The 23,626-nt window shown below is 33.5% G+C and overlaps 3 protein-coding genes and 1 pseudogene across 12 annotated transcripts; 2 read left to right on the top strand and 2 right to left on the bottom strand.

The window, feature by feature from the left end:
• Positions 1 to 2,229: 2,229 nt before the first annotated feature.
• LOC142544525 (8-hydroxygeraniol oxidoreductase-like) lies at positions 2,230 to 4,296 on the bottom strand (annotated as a pseudogene).
• A 544-nt stretch (positions 4,297 to 4,840) lies between these two features.
• LOC142545187 (D-amino-acid transaminase, chloroplastic) lies at positions 4,841 to 9,683 on the top strand. 2 transcript variants are annotated; one of them, XM_075652195.1, is made up of 5 exons: positions 4,841 to 5,213; positions 5,716 to 5,768; positions 5,892 to 6,070; positions 8,629 to 9,302; positions 9,460 to 9,683. In XM_075652195.1, exons 1-5 carry the CDS (start codon positions 5,012 to 5,014, stop codon positions 9,552 to 9,554), a joined length of 1,203 nt encoding a protein of 400 aa, XP_075508310.1. In that variant the 5' UTR covers positions 4,841 to 5,011; the 3' UTR covers positions 9,555 to 9,683. The 2 variants fall into 2 exon arrangements, with proteins under 2 accessions (XP_075508310.1, XP_075508309.1); XM_075652194.1 differs by having other exon boundaries at positions 5,713 to 5,768.
• A 1,133-nt stretch (positions 9,684 to 10,816) lies between these two features.
• Positions 10,817 to 14,956, top strand: LOC142545185 (TOM1-like protein 9). Of its 7 annotated transcripts, XM_075652189.1 has the most exons (8): positions 10,817 to 11,166; positions 12,097 to 12,170; positions 12,356 to 12,454; positions 12,554 to 12,667; positions 12,787 to 12,938; positions 13,416 to 13,497; positions 13,779 to 13,864; positions 14,163 to 14,410. In XM_075652189.1, the coding sequence occupies exons 3-8, from the start codon at positions 12,398 to 12,400 to the stop codon at positions 14,353 to 14,355; spliced, it is 684 nt and encodes a 227-aa protein (XP_075508304.1). In that variant the 5' UTR covers positions 10,817 to 11,166; positions 12,097 to 12,170; positions 12,356 to 12,397; the 3' UTR covers positions 14,356 to 14,410. The 7 variants fall into 7 exon arrangements, 6 of the variants coding, with proteins under 6 accessions (XP_075508304.1, XP_075508307.1, XP_075508305.1 ...); XM_075652192.1 differs by lacking the exon at positions 14,163 to 14,410 and adding exons at positions 14,453 to 14,544; positions 14,658 to 14,956 and having other exon boundaries at positions 10,817 to 12,454; XM_075652190.1 differs by lacking the exon at positions 14,163 to 14,410 and adding exons at positions 14,417 to 14,544; positions 14,658 to 14,956 and having other exon boundaries at positions 10,817 to 12,454.
• Positions 14,957 to 15,977: 1,021 nt separating this feature from the next.
• Positions 15,978 to 21,273, bottom strand: LOC142545184 (protein tesmin/TSO1-like CXC 7). 3 transcript variants are annotated; one of them, XM_075652185.1, is made up of 8 exons: positions 20,590 to 21,273; positions 18,857 to 18,964; positions 18,046 to 18,217; positions 17,504 to 17,806; positions 17,195 to 17,292; positions 16,973 to 17,067; positions 16,510 to 16,893; positions 15,981 to 16,367 (listed from the first exon to the last, which is right to left on the bottom strand). In XM_075652185.1, exons 1-8 carry the CDS (start codon positions 20,958 to 20,960, stop codon positions 16,306 to 16,308), a joined length of 1,593 nt encoding a protein of 530 aa, XP_075508300.1. In that variant the 5' UTR covers positions 20,961 to 21,273; the 3' UTR covers positions 15,981 to 16,305. The 3 variants fall into 3 exon arrangements, with proteins under 3 accessions (XP_075508301.1, XP_075508300.1, XP_075508299.1); XM_075652184.1 differs by having other exon boundaries at positions 15,983 to 16,367; positions 16,510 to 16,896; XM_075652186.1 differs by lacking the exon at positions 17,504 to 17,806 and having other exon boundaries at positions 15,978 to 16,367; positions 16,510 to 16,896.
• Positions 21,274 to 23,626: the final 2,353 nt, after the last annotated feature.

Genomic DNA, 23,626 nt, shown 5'->3' with positions numbered 1-23,626 from the left:
CTACCGTTTGCCGTTTGGTAATTTAAATTAATTCCTACATTATTTTTAGCCATCATTTTCCTAAATTTTAAAAATAAATAAATACATACATATCTATTATATTGTCATATTAATTTTTTTCCCCCAAAATACGAATTCCCGGTAAATATCATTATATTTTAAATATACAAAACATCATAAAAGTTGTTATTAAAATTATATAATTAATTAGAAATTTAAATATTAACTTTAAATAAAAAAATATAATTCATATAAAAGTTATATATATAAATATATAACTATATTTTCGATTTAAAAAAATTAATTTACGTCCACATTATCCAATATCATCACTTCTTATTTTAAATCAGTCAGATCATTAATATTTATCAAATCCTTTAATTAAAAATTAAAAAAGTATCATTTATATCTATATTTTATTTATATTAATTAATTATTGAAAATGAAAAAAATCGTAATTTATCATCTTATTCCAAATTTAATCAATCAAGCCAAACAACCTATTATTTATTACTAACGCACACGATATTTTTTTAATTAATTTGATTTATATTTAAATAAAATTAATATCATATTTGTTGGACTAAAGTACTCTTAAAATTAAAAAAAAAAAACAAAACAAAAACAAAATTATATTATTATATCATATAAGGACAACATTGAGATAAAAAGACGTTTTTTTTTTATTATAAAGATTTTATTAGAGACATATTCGAATTCAAATAAACGTATTAAAAGTTCAATTCGAAGTCAAAATTTTGGTCAACGGCTCCAATTCCGTTTGAATACGAGCTCGAAAATTTTTCGAATCGAATCGAGGTCGAACTTTTACGAACAACACTCCCCAAAGAGGTGTTGCCTACTCGGTGGCCTTTGCCGCCTTACTTCCAACAATTTACACAGTAGTGGTTACTCTCTCCCCAATTGTAATTTATACTCAAATCGTACTCCAAGCACGACACGAAAATGACATCTATGTTCCACCGCCAGATTTTCGAGTACCATCTTGGACAAGCTCTTCCACGTGGAAGAGATCTACTTCGGTTATGAGTTACAGAACCACTAGGTCTACAGAGTACAAGCATTATAATTGAATTATTATATAAAATAATTTATATATAATATAATAATATATTCAATAAAAGTTTGTGAATAGCTCAAGAACTTTCGAACAAAATAGTTATAATTAATTTTCAAAATTATGATGTTACATTCATTTAACTATAATCAATTCAAACCACGACATGTGATCATTTCAAATTACATTATCTCTCTTATTAATTTTACGTTATTCTTATTAAAATAAAAATTATATTAATTTTAAAAAAATTTACAAACATCTAACGCATGCCACATATTACTAGCATTCATCGTTTGAATACTATTGCAAGATGTCCGTTGGTCCACAAATTAATTTTAAAAAAAATTTACAAACATCTAACGCATGTCCACAAAAAACGCTCTACTGGTTTTCATGACCTCTAGAACACGTTTGAAATACACATATATTTCTTGGTGATATATGTGATGCATTGGAAACAATCACAAATAGTAGATGGCAAAATGTAATTAGTTTATTGTAAAAAAAATTTCATTAGTTTAAAGCAATTTAAAACTATTAAAAGCCTTTTAGATGGAATGAACAAAACATGAACAAAACATAACTTTACCTCGAGCTTCTTTGTGTTACTTCCAAGATTCCGACTCGTAGAACTAAGTGATCATGATATAAATAAATATTGATCTACGTTAGCTGGGATTGTCATGCCCGCCAGCGACCGAATCGTTCGACACTGACATTTTTTGACAAATAAAATTCGTAAAACAACAAATACGTAGTTCGGCATAAATCAAACAAGTTCATTTCATAAATGATTCATGAACAACTCGTCGTTACAAAATTCTTAAGAACAAAATAGAATTATGAAAACGTTTTACAGTTTAATTAAAATTAAAATAAAATAACTAAAATAAGTTCTTAAACTTAAAAACATCTTCTTTGTTATCTCAAAACATAAATTTTTCATCATCGTCTAACTATTCTCCACCCCGCCCCTATCTAATGACGGGTTGCAGGCTGGCTCAACCCCCCGCCCGTTTTGACATCTCCAATCTTAATGTTTTATTTTTATGCATAGAAATAATAAATCTATATATATATAACATAATTATTTATAACTAACACAAAAATAACTATTTATAACTAACACAAAAAAGCAACGCATGATATAAGCATCGAAATTTCAATTATAAAAGTATTATTTTGTATCAGTTATAAAAGTTAAACACCCGTTCTTCTTACTCATGTTACTTTCAAACTTTCCAACCCCAAACTCATTTTCCCAATTTCATCTAAAATTTAATCACAACTTTGACACACTTGGGATGCTTCATGTAATCAAACCCTTTGTTAATCTCATCAAGTAAAACCTCATGAGTTATCAGCTCGTCAAGATTAAATTCCTGCACACAAAAAAATTACAATTTATTCCCCCACGATTTACATGACGTCACAAAAATCTTGAATAAGTAACAAATGAATAAATTTTTACCTTGTTGATACAATTTTCTACTATTTTTGGGAGGTCTGATCGAGGCCTTACTCCTCCATAGATTGAACCCTTCAGAGTCCTACCACACAAGAGCGGAATGTATTTGAGCTCGCCACTCGTCTCGAGTCCTGCGCCGATGAACACCGTTGTCCCGAGCCCCTGTTGATTCATAACAAATTACCCTTTTAATATTACAGGACATCTATTTCAAATACTTACATGTGTAAGAGGGTGGTCTCATACATACCACTTTTGAACCATCGACGGCTTCATTGAGCAAGTCTGGCACTCAAGTGCACTCGAAGCAGTAATCGACTCCAAGCCCCCCCCGTAGCATCTTTGATCAAGTCGGATACAGATTTACCTGAACTTTTGGGGTTGATGAAGTCTGTGATCCCGAAAGCTTTTCCTTTCTCCCCCTTCAAATCGTTTATATCGATCCCGATTATTTTCCCCGCCCCTTGCATTTGTGCTCCCTTGGCAGCCTGCGTTTGTGTTTTCAGAGAAAATAAATAGATGTAGAGTTAGACCACTCAATTCACAGGATATGCCTTGTACACTATAAGAAATTTCTGTAACATTTTTGCTTAAACCAATGAAAATTTACCACATGCATTGATTATGGAAAATTAAAAGAATTAATTAGAATGTTATCAGAATATGTTGCAGAAGAAAGTCCTACAGTTCGTATCAATAGAAAGTACGTGGCTGAATTACCCCGAGTCCGACAGCACCGAGGCCAATGACAGCAACAGCTGAGCCTTTCTCAAGAGTGATTTCTCTAAATGCTGCTCCAAAACCTGTAGTAAAACCACAACAAAGGAAACTGGCATGTGGAAGCGACACTCTGGGATCGACCTTGTACGCGTAACAGGCCTCTATGACTACGTATTCGGACCACGTCGAGCAGCTAAAGTGGTGGTAAATTCTTTCCCCGTTAATAGATATTCTTGATGTGCCATCCTCAGCAGGCCAGTGAAACTGATGGGATATTTGTGGCATAAATTCGTCTTCCCTGAACTGCAGTTGAGGCATTCCCCACATTCTCCAAGATAAAGTGGCATCACCGTATCTCCTTTGTTCAAGTTTGTAACCTTATCTCCCACACTCTCAATCATTCTGTACTCAAAACAGTGAATAATGAACAAAACTTATAGTCAACAGTAACGGTGCAATCAGAATCGAAGAGAAAGCACTTACCCGACCCCTTCGTGACCGGGAATCCGAGGAAACAAAGGCTGGGAATAAAACGAAATCAACATGACATATATTTCTTGCATCTTAATTACTGCACATAATCTTAATAGGAACAAAAAAAATTATTACATGTTTTCTAGCAAGGGAATGTATAACTTACAACAGGGAGGCCCTTGGAGCATAGGATATCAGTGTGGCACATGCTAGCACAAAGCATTTTGATCCTAATTTCATATGATTTTGGTGGATCCACTTCTATCTCTTCCACTTTCAGTGGCTCTCCTGATTTCCATACCACCGCAGCTACCACATGCAAATGAAAATTACAGGTTTAATTTTGTCTATTCATTGGATACTTGAATACATAGTTCAATTTTTTTCCCAAAAAAGTACACATAATTTTTAAAAAAAAACTTCACGAACGTTCACCCTTGCATCTTATGATTCCTGGGCTGCTGCTAGTGTTAGTCATGCTGCACCTGTGTAAATGCAAACGAGTGAAGGAGAGATGAAAACGACCAAATGACAAATTTTGTAAATATTTAACTTTGATGTACCAGGATCGTATAGTTGGCAAATGGTAATCCATCAATTAATGGATCAGAATATTCGTCTACCTACATGTTTCAATTAAATTATTTTTTTTACAAATTTTTATTTATTATTAAAAATAAGCACAAAAAGATGTTTTAGTTATTTCAGAAATTTTAGAAATTGAAATATGAGATATTTAGTTATAGGTTAGTTACATATTTACTACAGTAGATTGCCATGGTATATTTTATTAAATGAATGAGTACTTTTATATTTTATTGGGTATCTTTGTAAAATCCAATTTGTGTAACCATATTAAATGACTAATGGAAATAAGTGCCTATTTACTTTCCCAAAAAAAAAAAGAAGGAAAACCCTAAAAAAAATAAGTTATTTAATTATATTAAAACATTTTTTTTCTTATTCAATACCATGTTGAGTTTTTTTGTTATACTTTTATTCTATTTTTATATATATATATATATATATATATATATATAAATGAAGATATGGAAATTGGTAATTTGACCAAAAAAATTGAGTCCTGAATCTATATCGCCTAGTATAAAAATGCATGCTGCTGCCGATCGGCCGGGTTTGTCGCATTCTTCGATCCTCTCCATAATCCACTTTGTTCAGTCCAAAATTATGAAATTTTATAATAGTAAATACAATTCGATCGATTCTTGTTCTCGTGTTGGAAACTCTTTTTCACCGAGTCAACGTAAATGGCTTCTCCAAGAACTCTTGCCAACTCCATCTCACCACCATCATCACTTCAATCAGGGCTGACTCGGCAATCTCCAAATTTACCTTTTGTCTCGAAGAATATTTCATTTTGGAGAAATGGGTCTCTGAATTTACCACTCAAAACTCAGAATTTCCCATCGAATGTTTTCAAGGATTCAAGCCAAGCCCAGTTTTCTATTGGTAAGTTTCTCGAATTACAATTGATTGCGGGTGACTTTTTTTCGAGGTGCTTAAGATTGCTGACTTTCTTTATTGTGTTTTATTTGATTCTCGAGTTCAAGTAACTATAAAATTCTCGAGCTGCTGCAACATTCATAAATTTGGAGTATACCTCACGCAAAACAAATACGGTTAATGAGATGATATCATTTCAATCTTTACAAAATATGAAAGATTTTTGAACTCGAGCGTGATGATTGTAGTTGTTTTATCCTCGGCTCCGGAGCCAGGATTTTTGTCGATAATTGAAATTATTACTCTGTATCTTGAAAAATAGTGGAAAGGGACTGAAAATTTTATGTTCTCGTGCAATATATATCACATTAATTTAAGAATCTATAGAAAAACTACTGCTCGCCCCTTTTGGCTCCGTTGCTGCCTATCTCAACATTCGAATCCAGTAAAACCTGAAAATGTTCTCATAAAGATTCTGAATATGATATTCTTATGTCATTTTCAGCAGAACCAGTAGTGTCTCCTCAATTATTTGATGTTCCCGTCTTTACTTCTTCAGAGGTTTGCTCTCTTTCACCACTCATTAAACACACAGTTGAGCTTATTTATCCTGTGCTCTGATGGGTGAAACATATAGAAGGGTAGTACTGTAATTTGATTTTCTTGTTTCTTTATGACTTAAAGGTGATTGAAAGATTCAGAAAAAGTAGAGAAACGTACAAAAGCAAGCAGAAATATTTGGCTATGTACTCTAGCCTCTTTGGTGGAATAACTACTGATCCTGCAGCCATGGTGATCCCTATGGACGATCACATGGTTCATAGAGGGCATGGGGTCTTTGATACGGCGGCCATTGTGGACGGGTCAGTGTTTTCAGCTCCTTTTATGCGTTGGGTAGGGGAGGTGTTAATATGCTACAAGTTTAGAGGGCACATATATGTTGTTATCTTTAATTATGTACGATGATCACATAAATGTTGAGGAAAACTGAAGAGACAAAGTGATCCTTTGTGAACTGGCGATCCTCTTCCTGGAAGAAAACTTTGTTGTTTATGTTGATGTAGAATTTTCTCGTAACCATGACACAACGAAAGTTTAAAATTTTTAGTTTGACCGTCAAAAAACATAACTTGAGTACCATATGATTCAAATTCATATATAGGAGGTTTAAAGTTTATTACTATTATGTTCTAAACATTGGACACAAATTATTCCAGATTTTAAACAGATATAATCCTTGTAGATCATTACAAATGATCTACTAGAAGTCGCATTTCTTCAATCTCCAAGAATTAGGTCCACGATTGAAAACTTGATTTCTTTTCTAATGCACACTAGAAAATATTGGAGAAATTTACGTTGAGATCAATCGCTGAAAGACGGCAGGACTCTGGCAGAACCATGACGGCACAAAGGCGAACATGTGGTGTTGTTTATTTGTATGTTTGTCGGATTCAACTGAGAGTTATTTGATCCGTGAGAGTCATGCACATATCTAAATCCTACATTTAGGTAATTGCAGGTATGCAAATGCAATATTACATAATATTTCAATATTTTACATGCCTTCGATATTCAATTCAAATCTTGATCTTCCACTAAATCAATAGTTAAAATAAATTTTCATGACACATTAGAATACAAATTTAAGAGTTGGAACGAGCCACAAACAGGTCCACTTTAATAACTATCAAATAATTAAAAAACAACAATGTAAAATATCATAACATATACCTAGTATATTGGTCATGTCTCTCGATTATTTTTTTATCATATGATATAAAACCACATAATGTTTCACCGCGGATTTTTTGGTACATCACATCCATGCATTTACGATTCATGTCACGGTATTGATCATGTATCTTATATATTTATCAATAACTGTCATAACTAAAAATAACTTAATCATACAATTAAATAAATATTATTTAATTTATTAATTATAGACCCTTCTGGATCAATCATCTCTCTCTGATCAATTATCACATGTACTATTTTCAACTATTGACAATGCATGATATAATTAAATAACTATTATTTAATTAATATATAATATTAAAAACTACTTAATTAATATTTAATTAACTTATTCTAAATTTACTAATTAGATAATTGTGATTTCATAATAATCACGATCGACGATGAGACAACGCTAATGCGATGAGAGGACAGATCTCATTATTTTAATAAAAAATAAAAATTTCGATCCACTGACTCATTTTTTGCAGATGTCTATTTCAGAACTTATTCACTAAATTAGTTAATGCAATTTCGTCAAAAGATTAGCAGCCAAGCAAACTCCCGTAACCTCCAAATATTAAATACACTTATAAACTCTTTTATAAGCTATATGTTTAATCTTTATCAAACTTAATCATCAAATTCAACTATTTGAATTTGACTATCTCAACGGAAGTTCAAAATTCAATACTTGTGTTACCTTCAATAGTTCAGAGATATAGCTAGCTGTGCGTTCACAACTTCATGTGATTCAGAACAACATCTGTCTTTATTTAGGCTCACCCTAATTAGCCTCGTTCTTCTGATCAACCCATCGAACAAAAATGTCAGAACTCAAGTTTGATTAGATCAATCAGATCATGGTTAGAGCTTCCGGTAACATCGTCCTATGATCCCCTATGTATCGTTGATAGTGCATATAAGAGCCAGTAAGTTATGATTATCATACAATACAGTCCTTTCATCACATATATCACAATCAAATCTGCAACCATTGATATATCGAGAGTTGCAAATGAATTTGATAACAATGTGAAGTATCTATGAGTGATTATAGTGTCATCGTGTGTGAACAAAGAAAAAAACGCTTTTTCTTAAAGTACCAGAGATTCCTTGCACTATTAATTCATTATATCACATGAGATATCTATACCAATAGGTGAACAGTGAATCCCCGACTACAATGAATTGTTTTTACATATGTCGAAACTATACCCAACCTCGCACCTAATGACCCTAGCGGAGTCGATAAACGAGTCAAAATGCAGTACTAGTACGCAGAGCCTCTATGTTGTATGGGGTCAAAGGACTAATGTTGTACAACCATAACTGCGGACTAATCCACTCGATAATTGATAATTACTTGGAGAGTTAGAGGAAGGGTTGTTTAGTGCAATCATCATATGATCACTCATCTGTGTGATTGGACATATTCATACTCATACCAATGAAACGTAGGCTTAACATTGCAAATGTTAGTCTCGAGTTGGAGCGACCTTTATCTTTATTTTAGATGGATGAATCGACTAAAGATTATTTTTACATAAAAGTCAATAACTTTTACAGTTTCAACTTTTTTGTTAAACTTGTTCCAAACTTTTAATATGAACTAATAACCAAACAAATCTTCAAGTGTTCTCAAAACTCATAAATATTCTTCCTTTCTTTGCATCCACAGACATCTTTACGAGTTAGACCAACATCTAGACCGTATCATTGGTTCAGCAACCATGGCCAAGATAAATCTCCCCTTCAACAGAGAAAGCATTAAACTGATACTCATACAAACAGTGGCCGCTTCAAAGTGCAGAAATGGATCATTAAGATACTGGCTCTCAGCGGGACCTGGCGATTTCCAGTTATCTTCCTCTGGCTGCCATGAATCAGCCCTTCATGCGATTATAATCCAAGATGAATCTCCTTCAAATTACAAAGGCGTCAAAGCAGTAACTTCATCAATCCCGATAAAACCACCCCAATTCTCTGTTATGAAGAGCGTGAATTATCTCCCAAATGTACTGTCAAAAATGGAGGCGGAAGAAAATGACGCTTATGCCGCTATTTGGCTGGATGACGAAGGATACATTGCTGAAGGGCCTAATATGAACGTGGCTTTTGTTACGAAAGACAACGAGCTTGTGATGCCTAAATTTGACAAAATTCTCAGTGGGTGCACTGCAAAGAGAGTTATAGTTCTTGCTGAAGGGCTGGTGGATGAGGGAAAAATTCGAGGGATACGAGTGGGAGACATGACCACAGAGGAAGGGAAGCAAGCAAATGAAATGATGCTTATTGGAAGTGGAGTACTTGTTCGTGCAGTAACACAATGGGACGATCAAGTAATTGGCGATGGTGAGATGGTCTTTAAGCAACTCTGGATGATCCCTTTGTTGGAGAACTATAAATAGATATGATTGGATTGTTTTTCATAGCCTTTATAGTCTCGTTTCAAACATCTAGTGTAGTTTTTGGTCGTGTAACATGATATGCTTTGTTTCTTTCTTGGCAGGCAATGAAGGCCCGGTAGCTCGAACTCTGCTGAATCTGATACTCGAGGACATGAAATCAGGACCGGCCACAGTGAGAATTCCGGTTACGTATTAACCAGATGGTTTGGGGTGTATATTGAATATCGTTAACACGATAATTTACTGTGTGTCAGTTATCAATTATTCCAATATGTTATAGTTTTGATAACATTATAAATTCGAGTAAATACGTTTTCTTTTTAAAGACATATTATTCGACACTTTTAAATGAATTAATCTTTTTCAAGTTATAGAAAAAATCTATCTTGAATATTATTTGAAATATTAAGTTTTATAAAATTAATATTAAAGAAATTTATATAATAAATTGAATATTAAATTTAAATCGTGCAATTATAGTTTAGAAAAGGACAAAAAAAGTTTATTACATACTCAAATTTTCTTTTATTGAAGTTAATTTTATATCAATAATGTAAATAATACTCAATTATCTTAATATTTGTATCACCTTTATATAATAAAACCCACAAAATACTGATTGTAGCTATCAAAATCAGTTAACCTTTTCTCGAAATATATCTCCGTCGTTTGATCAGTCATCTAAATCTATGACCGCCAAATCAACCGCAGTGATATTTACACTGATCACACTTCATTTTTACTTTAATAACATTTTTAATATCAAAAACACTCTTAATTACTCCTCGAGTCTTAAAATGGTTATGATATCTCAAATATTTGGTAAAATTTATCGACTATGTATTCTATTTTAACAACAAAATTATTTAAAATGAATTTTGAAATTCATTCAATAAAAAAACGAAAAAGAAAAAAAATGGGATTAAAATTAATAAAACTACTTATTGTTTGTTTGGTATTTAAATAAAATTCAAAATTTTTATGTAACTTGACTTTCGTGATTAATATTACTTGACTTATTTGCATGATACAATATTTTTTATTTGTAGCTCTATTGTGTTTATTTTTAATATCATTTTGATTTTTATCATCTAAAGAATATTAAAAAATTAATTTGAGATGCAAATAAATAGAATATTATAAAAATTGAAATAAAAACTATTTTAACTAAAAATTTATATCGATTAATATTTTTTATGTTAATGAGACTTTACCATTTCTTTTAAATAAATACTGTAACTTTTAATGTTAATAAATATAATTTCTTAGTACTTTTTTATGATTGAAGTTAGTAGTTGATTTTAATTATTTGTTTGTGGTATACCGTATATGCTATTGGTATTTTAATAATTTAAAGAAATTAAATAATTAAGGGGTACTTTTGTCATTGTAGAGTAAAAAATAATAGTTTTAATTGGTTAATTTATATTTCTGCCAAAAGTAAAAGCGAAATAAACTTAGTCGAAACTTTCTTTAAAAAAAACATCTTCTTAACAGAATTGATAAATGCCAGCGATCGGATTCCCCAAGATCATCATTTTTGTGTCCTTTTTCAGGATTTATTTATTGTGTTTTGATCAATTCGTATGCATTTCTTGAGGCTTATTGTCGAATTTCTTTTAAGTTCTTGCTCGCGCAGAGGGGACAACTGTGATTTCAAATTTTTTCCTCCGGGACGAGGGTTTTCATAATTAGGGTAGAAGAAAAATGGTGAATTCGATGGTGGAAAGAGGGACAGGTGACATGCTAATTGGACCTGATTGGGCTATGAACATTGAGATCTGTGATATATGCAATCACGATCCTGCGTAATTTTTCTATACTCGTGTTCTTTTATTTGGTATTTGCCTGGAATTATTTTCGTACCAATTGAATGGGAAATGATTCTATTTTTCTTGGATGTTTTAAATTACAAGTATTCGTTAATTTTGGTTTGGATTAGTATACTTCGTGGATAATAATTGGAAATAAATAGAGGCTTGTTTCTTGGATGACTGAAATAATTGTGTTGTTTAATTTCTTGTGGTTTGGAAATGTTTCTCGAATACTTGACTATACAAGTGATATCTTTATAAACAATTGATTGTCGTAGAATTCTGTATGACTTGTCCTGTGAATTTGAAAGGATTTTTTAAACAGGAACGAAATTAATTAATTAATAAATCAATAGATATGTACATTTCTAATCGGGAATTCTTTACTATGTTTATCACCCGTATTTAGTTCATTTTTTTGTTATTGAGCATTGGAAAATAAAGTCTTGTTTCTTGGGTGCTTGAAGTTACTAGTATTCTTGAATTTTCTTGCAGAATTCTTTACTCTTTTATTTTTCAATAAATAATTGCTGATGATGGAATGTATTATTAATATTTTTAGCTCTGTGAATATGCCTATACTATTTTTGTACCTCCGATTGACTGACTGATTATCAGCTTTAGATGGTTAAAGTTTCTTCTACTATACAGTTCCAGGTACCATATAAGGCACATATAAATTACTCTACCCCATCGGAGGAAGGGATTTGCTCTTTGTTTGTGTGTGTGTGTTGGGCGTGGGGTAGACTGGATTTTCAGTGTTCACTGGTAGATACAAGAAAATTGATCCACACCCCCCCCCCCCCCCCCCCCCCCCCCGCCCCCCTCGGCTTGCTTAGTGTTTGATGGTACATTGATGGTTATTTTTTTTATGACTTATTTTTTTTGTTTCCTTATGTTCACCTTTTCTTTGCTCCACACAAGCCAAAGAAGTCGTGAGAGGTATAAAGAAACGTCTTGGTAGCAAAAATCCAAAAGTCCAACTCCTTGCCTAGACAGTAAGCTTGATATTTCTTTCCTGAACATATATATTTTCCCTCTTTTCATGTGTAAAGTTTATGCGTTCTCTTTTGGTATAATAATCCAAATGCGTCTTAATTGGCTGGAATTGAGTGTCAAAAAATTAATTTTACCTCCATGAAATATGGAAGGTCGACGCATTTGTTTTCTTTTCATTCTTTAGCTGTTAGAGACCACTGTAAAGAATTGTGGTGACATAGTTCATATGCACGTTGCTGAGAAAGATTTGCCTCATGAGATGGTGAAAATTGTGGGAAAGAAGGTAATCTAATTGACTAATTCTATGCATTGTTCTTACTGTTTGTTCTCTCTTTCTTGGTCTCCTGCCACAGTTTTACCAACATAAAATTTGCTATTGCAGCCAGACTTTAATGTAAAAGAGAAGATGTTAATTCTAATAGATACTTGGCACGAAGCCTTTGGAGGAACTAAAGCGAGATATCCCCAATACTTTACAGCATACCAGGATTTACTGGTATTGTTCCAGGATCCTTTTGTTTTGTTCTTTCCATTTCATTTTTTTTGCCTGATATGTGATGGTTGATATGTATATATATATTTGTGGATCTCTGCAATCTGTGGCAATTTTATCAGCGTCTTGGAGCAGTTTTCCCTCAGAGATCGGATCGGTCAGCACCTGTTGTCACACCAGCACAAACAGTTCCTGTGACATCTTATCCACAAGTTCTTCGTAATTCTGAATCTAGACCTGATGCAACCGAGTCTTCTGCTGAAGCAACATTGAGGTATTTTATTATTTTTTTCCAGATTTAAATTCCTTCTTTTTCGCTGAGAATGATTTGAGTTGTCAATGTAATTTTCATCAGAAGTGCCGAAAGGCTTGTGTTCTTGTGAGCAAAGTTAATGTATGCGTATCATGCTGTAGAAAACAGGTGGATTTCCGTTGAGCTTATCCATCAACATCTTGGTTTGTACAATTCGTTTTAATATTCCTAATGCAAATTATAATGTCATTCAGAAAGCATTAACTAGTGAAACTGTTTGTGCCATTTCATTGGTGAGCTCTAAGTAAAGCCCCACCATCCTATTTCTTCTAATATTATGCGATCATCCATATCTGCTCCTCTGTTAACGATGCTGTGCTGCTCTTGTTCTTAGCAATTAATAAATGTGAAATCAGGCACAATGATAGTTTTACCGTGAGACTTAGTTTGTTATGTTAGTTATGTGATCTTTGATCCATTGTCCTTTTTTGGTTTTAGCTTTGCAGATATTCAAAATGCACGTGGCATCATGGATGTCCTTGCAGAAATGCTGAGTGCTTTGGATCCTAGTAACAAAGAGGTATGCTTTTTTCACATAATATGACCACAAACTTTCTGGCTAGCAGTCATTGCCAGTGGGTAGTTGTGCTTGAGCAGTATTGTAGTTCAATTGGGATAATATGTGACTTCCCGCTATTTGAAGTGACAATGAATAGATTTGAGTATTTTTTCTATTTGTTAAATTGGTGAATACTTTCTTTGGCTATATATACGGAAGCTAAAATAATATGATGCATAATGCTCCAAAAAAACTTTGATAAACTATGAGATATTGACAATTTATGTGATTTTGGATGGCAGGGAATCAAGCAGGAGGTCCTTGTTGATCTGGTGGAACAGTGTCGTACATACAAGCAAAGAGTAGTGCACCTTGTTAACTCGACTTTGTAAGGCCTCTTCTTGCTTTTACTCCTACTTGTCATGTGTTTTTGTTTTGTTGAGAATTGATTTTCGACGTCCCAATCTTGGTGATGATAAACCTAATTACATCCCGAAAACGAACCTTTTAAAAAAAATTGAACTATTGGCTAGATCCTTGAAGATGGAGCACTCTAAAGAACCTCATGCCGTCTTTGAGCATGTCTTACTCACGATCCTTGTTACAACAGATGAAATTTGATTTTGTACGAGTTATTTCTCGGTTATGTTCTCCATTGCTGAATGCGGTTATTTTTCCCGATGTAGGGATGAATCACTATTATGTCAAGGACTAGCACTGAACGATGCGTTTCCAGCACTTGCCTACCTTTTATATTTTTTCCTTTTTTGGGTCATAATCGCCCGAACATTATCGCTCACTCTCTGGTGTTCTGATTTTGGTTGTACATATCTAACTGATAGCCAGCTTTTTTTCCATGAAAATAGGAGAATAACATAAATAATTGATAAAATAGCTTGTCCACAATATAACAAACATTTTTCTTTGCACTTACTTCCAGAAAATATGTTCTCAATATAGAGTGTCATCCCTACAGAACATTTGAATCCAAGATACACTTGCACCAACAAGAAGAGAAAACAGAGACAAAAATTAAGAGATGCTCTAAGTAACAACCTCCGTTATCAGGTAAAAGTTCTCCTCTTCAAGCAGTTCCTTAAATTGGGAATGTCTTTTTCCAGACAAGATTCCATTGCCTGACGTACCACAAAAGGATGATGCAGAAAATCCGTATTTTACAGGGGCGCCATAAAAAAAACATCTTGAAGCATGTTTCAACCTCACTGAAGATTGACTTTGGAGTTTTCCTGATACAATGGATCTCGTACAGGTTGAGTTGGCTCGACAGTCTAAATCAAAAAATATATTTGTTGGAAGGACGCTGGGAAGAAATGGGAAGTGATCTGCCATCTATCCTACGAAGCCAATATCTAACAGAATATTTAAGTCGAAACATATCAGAATGTAACACATTGGCATCACTATTGCAACACAATCAACAGATATCAATGTATTATTATCGAATCAGAACCAGCCGCTATCAACGTCGTGTAGTAGCACCCCATGCTTTAGCTCTTGTACCTCCGCTACAACGTCAACTCGTAAAAATCTAGACAAAGGAAACCGAAATTCAAACCTGATTCATCATGCGTTGTGAGCAATTTTCTAGTATTATCATGCGTCAATCCGACCCCGACTAGCCCGAATTGACATTCCTAATAGGGGATGCTTTGGGAGTAAAAAAATTCTCTCACGATCCATTACAAACATTTAAAAAAAATTAATTATTGATTTTTTTTATATTCCAATTCTTCCAGTTTTTTTTTAAAAAAAATATATTCTCTCTTTTTTTATCTTTTCAATTTTTTTATTGAACTATGTGTTGTCAATCTTTCTTGTATCATTTTCTCTTATTATAATTTATGTTTCTATACTACAGTAGGGATGCTGTGGGAGTAAAACGTTTACTCCCACAATCCATGAGCTCGAAAAGCTTGTTTGCTGTCAAAGTGCACTTTTTATATATTTTTATTTATTATAAATATAATTTTCAGGTTTTGTTTTTTTTAAAAAAATTCTATGTTCTGATCGAGGGACTGGGCATAACCTTCCAACTTTCGTTTTTTTTTAAAATTTTTTTTTTTTGTTTATCTATGCTAAAATATATAGTCTTCATTTGATTGAGATTGAATTAATCAACTTAAAAACATGTATTTGAATCATATAATTGCTGAATTAATTAAATGCATAACCCTATTTCGTAGGGCTTTTTTTTTTTTTGCTATCATCGTAAATAACAATGATTATATTGACAAAAATTTGTGTAAGACGATCTCACGGGTCGTATTTTGTGAGACAAATTTCTTATTTGAGTCATCCATGAAAAAATATTACTTCTATGCTAAGCGTATTATTTTTTATTATGAATATCGGTATGATTGACATGTCTCACAGATAAAGATTCATGAGACCGTCTCACAATAAACCTACTCGATTATGTTATAAAGTTTGGTGATGGTTTCATACATTTTACAATCTAACATAGTAAACTAAGCGAAAATGTGCATCTCAACATATATAGCAATAAATCATCTAATATTAGAATAATAACCCCAATATCTCATTCCAACTGCATAACAAGTCACAAGCAAAAACAAATAAAGACCAAAATTCCCCTTGGTAAGACAACATTACACAAAAAATTAGCCTTTGAGGACCCAAAATCGCCAATTTAAACGACTTGACCTTGCCATTCCTTATTCAGAGCTACACAATTACAATTTCATTCTGCACATCTCCAAGATATCGATTGCTGTAGCAATCTTTGAATCTTAAAGATTTATGATGGAACAAAAGGTTCCACAGACTCCGCAGCTGTGTTTCTGACTGTCATCCATCCGTGAATGTGTTGGTGCACAAGTCATTGTCCGCTTTGTGTTCTACTTTAGTTTCTGCAATATATGTCAGATATTCAAAACACTGCATTTTAAGGGAATCACAATCTCGTAATTCTCAACAAAAAAAAAAGTAGATATCAATGTGCACGGCATTGGTTCGCTAAAGGTTTCAGAAAATAAGAAGACAAGGGATCACCTTTGAACCAGTGCCTCGAGATGAGTTCTTTGAAATAGCAATTCAATTTGGTTAATACAAGCTTTTCTTGTTCCGCATATAATGAGCTAAGGCCATTCATGGATGATGACTCCATTGGCGTTCTCGCGTCAGAACTTGAGATGTGATGTGGAAAATCATCTGTCATAAATGATGTATCTTGTTCATCACACATTAATGCAAGTGTTGTTGGAGAAAATGGTCTTCGGTTATCTATAGCAGAGCCAGCCGACTCCCCCGACGAAGTTCTAATTCCATCTTCTTGATTTCCGTCTAAATTATGGTTATCCTTATGGTCTATGTGCGATGAAACAACATAGATTGTGGCCTCTTTCACACCCTCATCATTTGTAATCGTTGTCTTTTCTTCTGAATAAGCAAGTACAAATTTTTTTTAATCTTGAACTTACAAAAATAATGGACGTGGCCCATGGCCTTTATCTACCTGTAAATGTCCTTGCTGCTTCTGCTGAATCTTTAATTAAGAGTGCGCAGAGATCTTTCACATGATGTGATTGGATCATGCCAGCCAAAGAAGACCTTCAATCAGAGGGATAAAGAATAAGTGTTTATAAAGCAAAGTAACATGTGCGGATACCTGCAAATCTTAAATTAGTAAGTATTCCAAGCAAGTACACAAAAAATACGAAAAACATCAAAGTTTTACCTATAAAAGGTGGGTCCTAAAGTTGTTGCATAGTCAGGTTTAGACAGGTGAATAGATGATAACGCGGGATAAGATGCATCCGATGCCAAGCGAGTTTCCTATTTACAGAAGAAACAAGATTTTATGTAGACTTTAAACAAGTGTTTGACAGTTTTTTTTTTTAATCAGCAGCATGAACTGAGGTGCGGCAACATTGGAAACTAGACAAGTGCTTCACCAATTTAAGAACACAAAACGAAGAAACAAAACTGCCAAAAAAATTATAATTTCTAACGAAGTATGAAGTTCCATTAACTATTTCATAGGCACCTGAGAAAATTGTCGAAGCCTGCTAGTCAATTGATCATTAAGTGTGACCCGAAAGAGCATTCTCTGATTTTTACTCTTCTTGGATGGTGGAGTTCTAACGGCTGCATTGGTCACCTGTTGGATGACTGTCGCAGAGTTTGCTGGAATCCCATGGAAAAGAGCTTTCCTTTCTTCACTTCCGTCAAAATTTTTGCAGTCCATGCATTTGCATTTGTCAGAGCACAGAATATTGGCCTGGAAGCACTCACAGTACTTCTTCAGGCACCCGGACTTCTTACAATTGCATCCTTTGTAGTGTTCAACCTAGATTTTCCTTGAGTCGGTTAAAAGTATGCAATTACAAAACATCGTCATATATCAAATTTAACTAAAATAAAAGTTTTAGTTCCTAGTAGAACACAATCGGGATAAGAAAAATCGTTACTTCAGTAGGATTTAAAATCTGGTACTATGGATGCCAAAGCATAAGGAAAATCAAAGAATTAAATTGTGGCTTAAAAAGCAGTCAGAAATTATCAGAAAATCATGTTAAGTGCCCGTACATCCGAGGCTCCATGCGGACTGATAGCTATCTTCGGCATGAAGGCGTTAGGATTTCTCTCTAGTATGGCATAAATTGATGCCTTCCTGTTGGCCTCATATTCTATTTTATTATGACAGCCGATACAACTACATCCATCGCAGTAGATCCCAGAGGTAAAGCATTCGCAGTACCTGTTGGTCATTACAGCAAGCTTAACCAAGATCAGTAAACCACTACACGAAAAGGATTTGCACAAAATCAATTCAACGAGTAAAAGGCAGAACAGAAATTTACTGCACAGCAGAGTTAAATAAAACTTAGTGTATGTTCTTCAATCAACCAAACTAATGCAAGGGCCATTAGACCAGAAACAGGTTTAGAAATAAAGTTTCGCTTTTTTTTCTCAATCTGACATTCTATGTTTGTCCAAAACTGCATATCTAGTTAGACAAGTTGACTACTTCTCCAAGTGCAAAAACTAGAAAAAGGTTCATCACTAGTATCAAACAGCATAGCGTGATCAAATAGTATTATAATTTCAACATTATAAAAAAATGCAAGAAATTAGAAAAACTTTTTTTTCCAAAACATTTCTGCAAAAAACTGCGCATCTTCCAATTACTCAGCTGCAGGCAGCAACGTGCCAAAAATGAGGTAGTTACTTTATCTGTTTATCACAATCAAATGTTCACTGATTTCATCTTTTCCTACCAAGGGATTCATGAGGTTTGTAAATTGGAATTCACTGAAATGGTTGTACCAAACAGCAAAAAAAATTATTAAGTTGCCTTTGTTAAGGAGATGTTAATCAATTAGAGAAATGTACTTACATCTTCAAGCATCTAGAATTTTTACAGTTGCAATGTTTCTGCTTCTTCGGAGTGCAATCCTTCATATCTAGATGACACAGCGCTCGAGTTTTTGGGGACTCTGTGTTCCTGAATATCACCAGAGTTAGTAATCACTAATTATCATCTCTTACAACTAAGATATAAAGGCTTGTTACATCTAAGCCGCTCTATATAAATTTCTCGAGCACGAGGAAGTGACAAAAAATGCAACACGACCAGGAACACAAAATAAAGCGAATTTTGAAATGAAAATGACTATCATCCGTAACTGTAATTTTCTGTATTTGAACTCTAAACCCATCTTACAGTACTTTTACGCTGCCGTTTCACGTCAATACCTCTATCCATGATTTCGACACATTGCAGATTTGAACCGTATGGCTCAGTTTCTGCTACAGAAAAGTATGACAGTACACATAAACCGTTAAACATATAAACACATACTCTACCCTTTACATTATCAAATATCCATTCACAGCTAAATTAATATTTAACTAAACTTTCACTTCTGAAATTGACTGGAATTCTAATCAATTCAAAGTCCCATAAAAAAGCATCCAAAAATCTTTCTTTTCTACCTTCTCAATTCAAACCTCAACACAAAAGTATTAAAATCACTTCCTCGTGGAAAGATTATTTAAGCAATAGAACATTTTGGGCAGCATTTGAGTTGCGTTTGTGGAGTAAATTAGTGAGTAAATAATGGTTGGTCGAAGCTTGCACATGTATTCACATACAAAATTTTTGGATTCATTTGAGTATAAATAGATAAACTTTTCCTCATTGTAAACCATCCCAAAGCAACAAGCTCAATCATAAAGAAAGTCTTGTGAGTTTAAGGCAAACTGCTTTGGATCTGAAATTGGTGGGTGTATTTGAGAGTTTGAATCTTTTGTTTTTTAATGTGTATTCACAATCTTCTACAATATTGAAATAAATAACAAGGTGCAATATTTATCCTGGACCTAAAACCAACAGTCATATCAGAGCAGGGGTCCTTTAGAAACTCTCAGTATGCATTTGGATTGCAGCTTTGTCTCATCTTCTAGACGAGAAAAGATTCTTTTAAGTGTGGAGAAGGTAGAGGAGTTCCAAAGTCACGGTTTATTGCTGATTTCTTTCATCATGCCAATAATTCGGTGTGTGCCATAGAAAGGTGATTATGGTGGATATTACTCTCGTTGTAGAGAACACTGAGAAATAAAGCACTACCTACTCAAACCTGATTTACGAGCTACTGTTGGGGTTAATAACATAATCCCACCAAGTAAGGCCAAGGCATTGATGAAATGGAAAGCCAAAGCGGGCATAGCCATGTATCCGTTGTTTGCTGCCATAACAGATTTGTTGTGGTGGATTTGAAATTTCAACACACAAAAGGAACTTGGGAATCACTTTCGACTTTTTTTCAAGACACCAAGAGTTTGAGATGGTAAGACATAACTAAACTTTTTCTAAGCTCAATTATGGAAAAGTCTTGAGCATAAAATAGAGTTGTATGCTGGGTTGTAGAGTGTAGACTCAATTGTTTGAGTTCTCAATTTGGTGTGCTGTATTTCAAAGTTTTATATTTTGTTTTGTCGAAGACTCGATGCGTATTCACCATCTTCCAAATAATAAAATAAAATACGATATGCCTCGTTTATCCTGGACGAAATTATAACCAAAATGTCCAGACAATTAACATAAAAAAATAAGTTGCAAGGACTCACTGCAATGGCTGCAGGGCAGACTTAGGTAAAGAAACCAGCTTAACTGGGTGAGCCCGAGGTAACAAAATTGGCAGCGATTTCTTTTGTCTCCCGGTAGAAGCAATTTCGCGTGGTGGTGATTTGGACAGAGACCTTATCCGCTTCGGTCCCGTAGAAGGTATTTTTGTCTGTGCCACCTGCTGCGGCAATCGAGAACTTGCATGAAATTGCCGCGATGGCGCCAAGGCCAGCAACTTCGACTGTAACTGAGCCTGCGGATGCTCTGGCAGAATCGAATTCCCCTTGCCATTAGCGTTTGTAGTTCCAGAAGCTTTACAACTGGCCGCAAAATCCAACTGCCTGGCCACTGCCGCCGTTTCACTCTGCTCCATCACCCAAGTTTCTTCAATTTTCTTCTCCAAAACAAAGATACTGTATATTTAATCGCATGCAGTAAAACTAAAAATCAGAACGAATCTGCAGTTTCCGGGGTAAATAAATTGGATAAATCTTCTGGTTTCCAGAGTTTGATGATCTCTCGCTCGTGAAAAATCGATTTCTTTTCTTCTTCCACGCAAAATTTTTAAATTAGTTCGATTTCCCTGAAATCCCGAGAGATCCAAAACTCAATACATCATATATGGGTCAAGATTTTGCCGATGACCCTCAGATTTTGAGGGGTTTTTAGAGAGAGAAATTTTCGCAGAATTCTGAGTCATACGTATATATATATACTCCCTCCCCAACTCTTTTGAAATTCAATTTTCGAAAATTTGACGGTTAGGTGAGGATAGGATTTGGTCGTACGGCTGATATTGAAATTGTTGATCGTACGGTTACAGTTTGAAAAAGGGTAAGGTGCAGATTTTCAGTCGTTAGATTCAGAAAGAATTATCTCTTCCCTTTATTTTATCTTTCCATTTCAAAATGGTGAATACGGATAAACTAAAATCAAATGACCGAACTGATTTAACTTAATACTCATTATTTGATAAAGCAACTTTCAATTCAAAACATCATATTTTTGGTTTGATTTTGTTATATTAATTCATAAAGCATTGTTTGGTGCAAACGATAACGAATTAGTTTATTACATATCTTTTGTTTCATCTAACATTTTATTCGAGTTCTATATAAGATTAAATTTATAAATCAATATTTATTTATTTAACATCTTTATATCATTCAGTCCTATTTCAAAAAATCAACGATTCTTAATAGTTTTAGTAGTAATGCTAGTTCTTTGTTTTTTAAGGACATTGGTCATAAGTTCCAAAAATTTTGGTTTTTATTAAAAAAAATTAAAACTAAATATTCATCGTTCATTTCATAATACCACATGCTAATTATTATTATCATATTTCGAATTTCTTCAATCTTATCCTATATATACTTGAAATCATCCGAACGAAAAAAAAATCTAACCAACTATTCTAATTTTTGAATATTTTTACAAATATATCTTTTAATTGGATTGTTTTATTCACTTTCATTCATCTTCAATTTCTAGTTTAATTTACATGCAATAGCAATTTATTTTCTCAAATTCAAAAGTTTGGTTGGTAATTTAGTGTTAAGATTGGCACCCCAAAAGCTAGCTCAAGGAGGGAGTATTGTCCAAGTCCATATATATACAACTCCCAGGTATTGTATCCAACCGATGTGGGACAATTAACGTCCAGGAATGAACATCTGGAGCGTGAAGTTTACAAATGACCCAATTATGGGCAGAACGGGTGGCCTAACTATAGGCAGTTCAACACATAACGGTGGAACCTGGCTCTGATACCATGTTAAGATTGGCACTTGAACCTAACTCAACCCCAAAAGCTAGCTCAAGGAGGGAGGATTGCTCAAGTCCATATATACAGCTCCCAGGTATTCTATCCAACCGATGTGGGACAATTAACAATTAGATTCAAGTTTCAATTTAATTTTATGGATAACATTTTTTAAGAAATCAAAAATTACTCGATGGGACCATATCAAATGTTCAGTCAACTGTACATGGACGAACGTTAAAATTCAAGCCTTTATATTTTTATGTAAAAACTGGTAGATTTTTTTTCATTTTAACGATGTGAAAAAACCAAAAACGAGGTTCGGTCTGATTACCATGTGATTTTGGTATTCTCAATGTCATTTGTATTTCACATTCTGCATCATATATTTCCTGAAAAAAACAAACCAACCTTTATAAATTACTCATTGTGATACAATTCCTTCATAAAGGCCGATGTGAAAGTGTAAACAACTGTATATGATTGGACAAAAATCACTGGAGAGAAGATATATCCAATTTAAAGAATCGAAAAGTTTCAGGAAAAGAGAGTTCCAGCAAAAGAAGAGACCAAATCAACGGCCAAGATCGTTTGACAGGATATGTGCTGTGTATGGACCATAGTGTGTACTTTTTTTTTTGGGGGTGGGTGGTACGAAAAGTTGGAAACAAGAGGCCCTATTTATTTATTTATTTATTTATTTTTATTTTTTTTTGAGTAGAAGAGTTGGTAAATTTATTGCATAATTCATCTTTTATAAATTGAACAAATCAAAAAGTAAATTCATCATTCACCCAAATAATAGGTGACGAAGAAGAAAAAAAAAACCGGGCCATGTTATGTGCTATTTTATTAGTCGATCTATGAAGATAAATCATATTAGAAATCACTGGTGTTGTCATAAGTTCTATTATATCTGCCTTGCAAAAACCAATGTAAACAAGGTCACAAGAAGCCCCTTTTGTTTGCCTTTTAGTTAAAAAAATTTACATTTTTTGAATTTTAAAAGAATTTTAAACTAGGGACTGAACAAAATATGACATCGTAGTAAATGAAATATAACTTAGATATTACATATTTGTTTCTTTATTATATATCATGATAAAAAAATTATATATTTTAAGGATATATTTTTCCCATTTAGGTATCTAAGTTTGGTGTCAACCATGCTCATTTTCAGTAATATATCCTCACATTTAAGAAATTGCACTCATTTTCTCACGGTTTAATTTAAGGGATTTTTTTTTTAAAAAAAAGGCTTCATTGCGTGTAAATTT

This window comes from Primulina tabacum, chromosome 5 (genome assembly GCF_025594145.1).
Source record: "Primulina tabacum isolate GXHZ01 chromosome 5, ASM2559414v2, whole genome shotgun sequence".
NCBI lineage: Eukaryota > Viridiplantae > Streptophyta > Magnoliopsida > Lamiales > Gesneriaceae > Primulina > Primulina tabacum.
The sequence above is the reverse complement of the archived record's forward strand: the minus strand, read 5'-3'. Positions and strand labels throughout refer to the sequence as shown.

Excerpts from the sequence above, each read along its gene's own strand:
- LOC142545187 (XM_075652194.1), top strand. The coding sequence starts at position 5,012 with ATGGCTTCTCCAAGAACTCTTGCCAACTCCATCTCACCACCATCATCA. Across the intron at positions 5,214-5,712 it reads CCAAGCCCAGTTTTCTATTG|CAGAACCAGTAGTGTCTCCT; the intron begins GTAAGTTTCTCG and ends TGTCATTTTCAG. Across the intron at positions 6,071-8,628 it reads ACGGCGGCCATTGTGGACGG|ACATCTTTACGAGTTAGACC; the intron begins GTCAGTGTTTTC and ends TTGCATCCACAG.
- LOC142545185 (XM_075652189.1), top strand. The coding sequence starts at position 12,398 with ATGCACGTTGCTGAGAAAGATTTGCCTCATGAGATGGTGAAAATTGTG. Across the intron at positions 12,455-12,553 it reads TGAAAATTGTGGGAAAGAAG|CCAGACTTTAATGTAAAAGA; the intron begins GTAATCTAATTG and ends TTGCTATTGCAG. Across the intron at positions 13,498-13,778 it reads TGGATCCTAGTAACAAAGAG|GGAATCAAGCAGGAGGTCCT; the intron begins GTATGCTTTTTT and ends TTTGGATGGCAG.
- LOC142545184 (XM_075652184.1), bottom strand. The coding sequence starts at position 20,960 with ATGGAGCAGAGTGAAACGGCGGCAGTGGCCAGGCAGTTGGATTTTGCG. Across the intron at positions 18,965-20,589 it reads TCTGCCCTGCAGCCATTGCA|GAACACAGAGTCCCCAAAAA; the intron begins GTGAGTCCTTGC and ends GGTGATATTCAG. Across the intron at positions 18,218-18,856 it reads AATTCTAGATGCTTGAAGAT|GTACTGCGAATGCTTTACCT; the intron begins GTAAGTACATTT and ends AATGACCAACAG.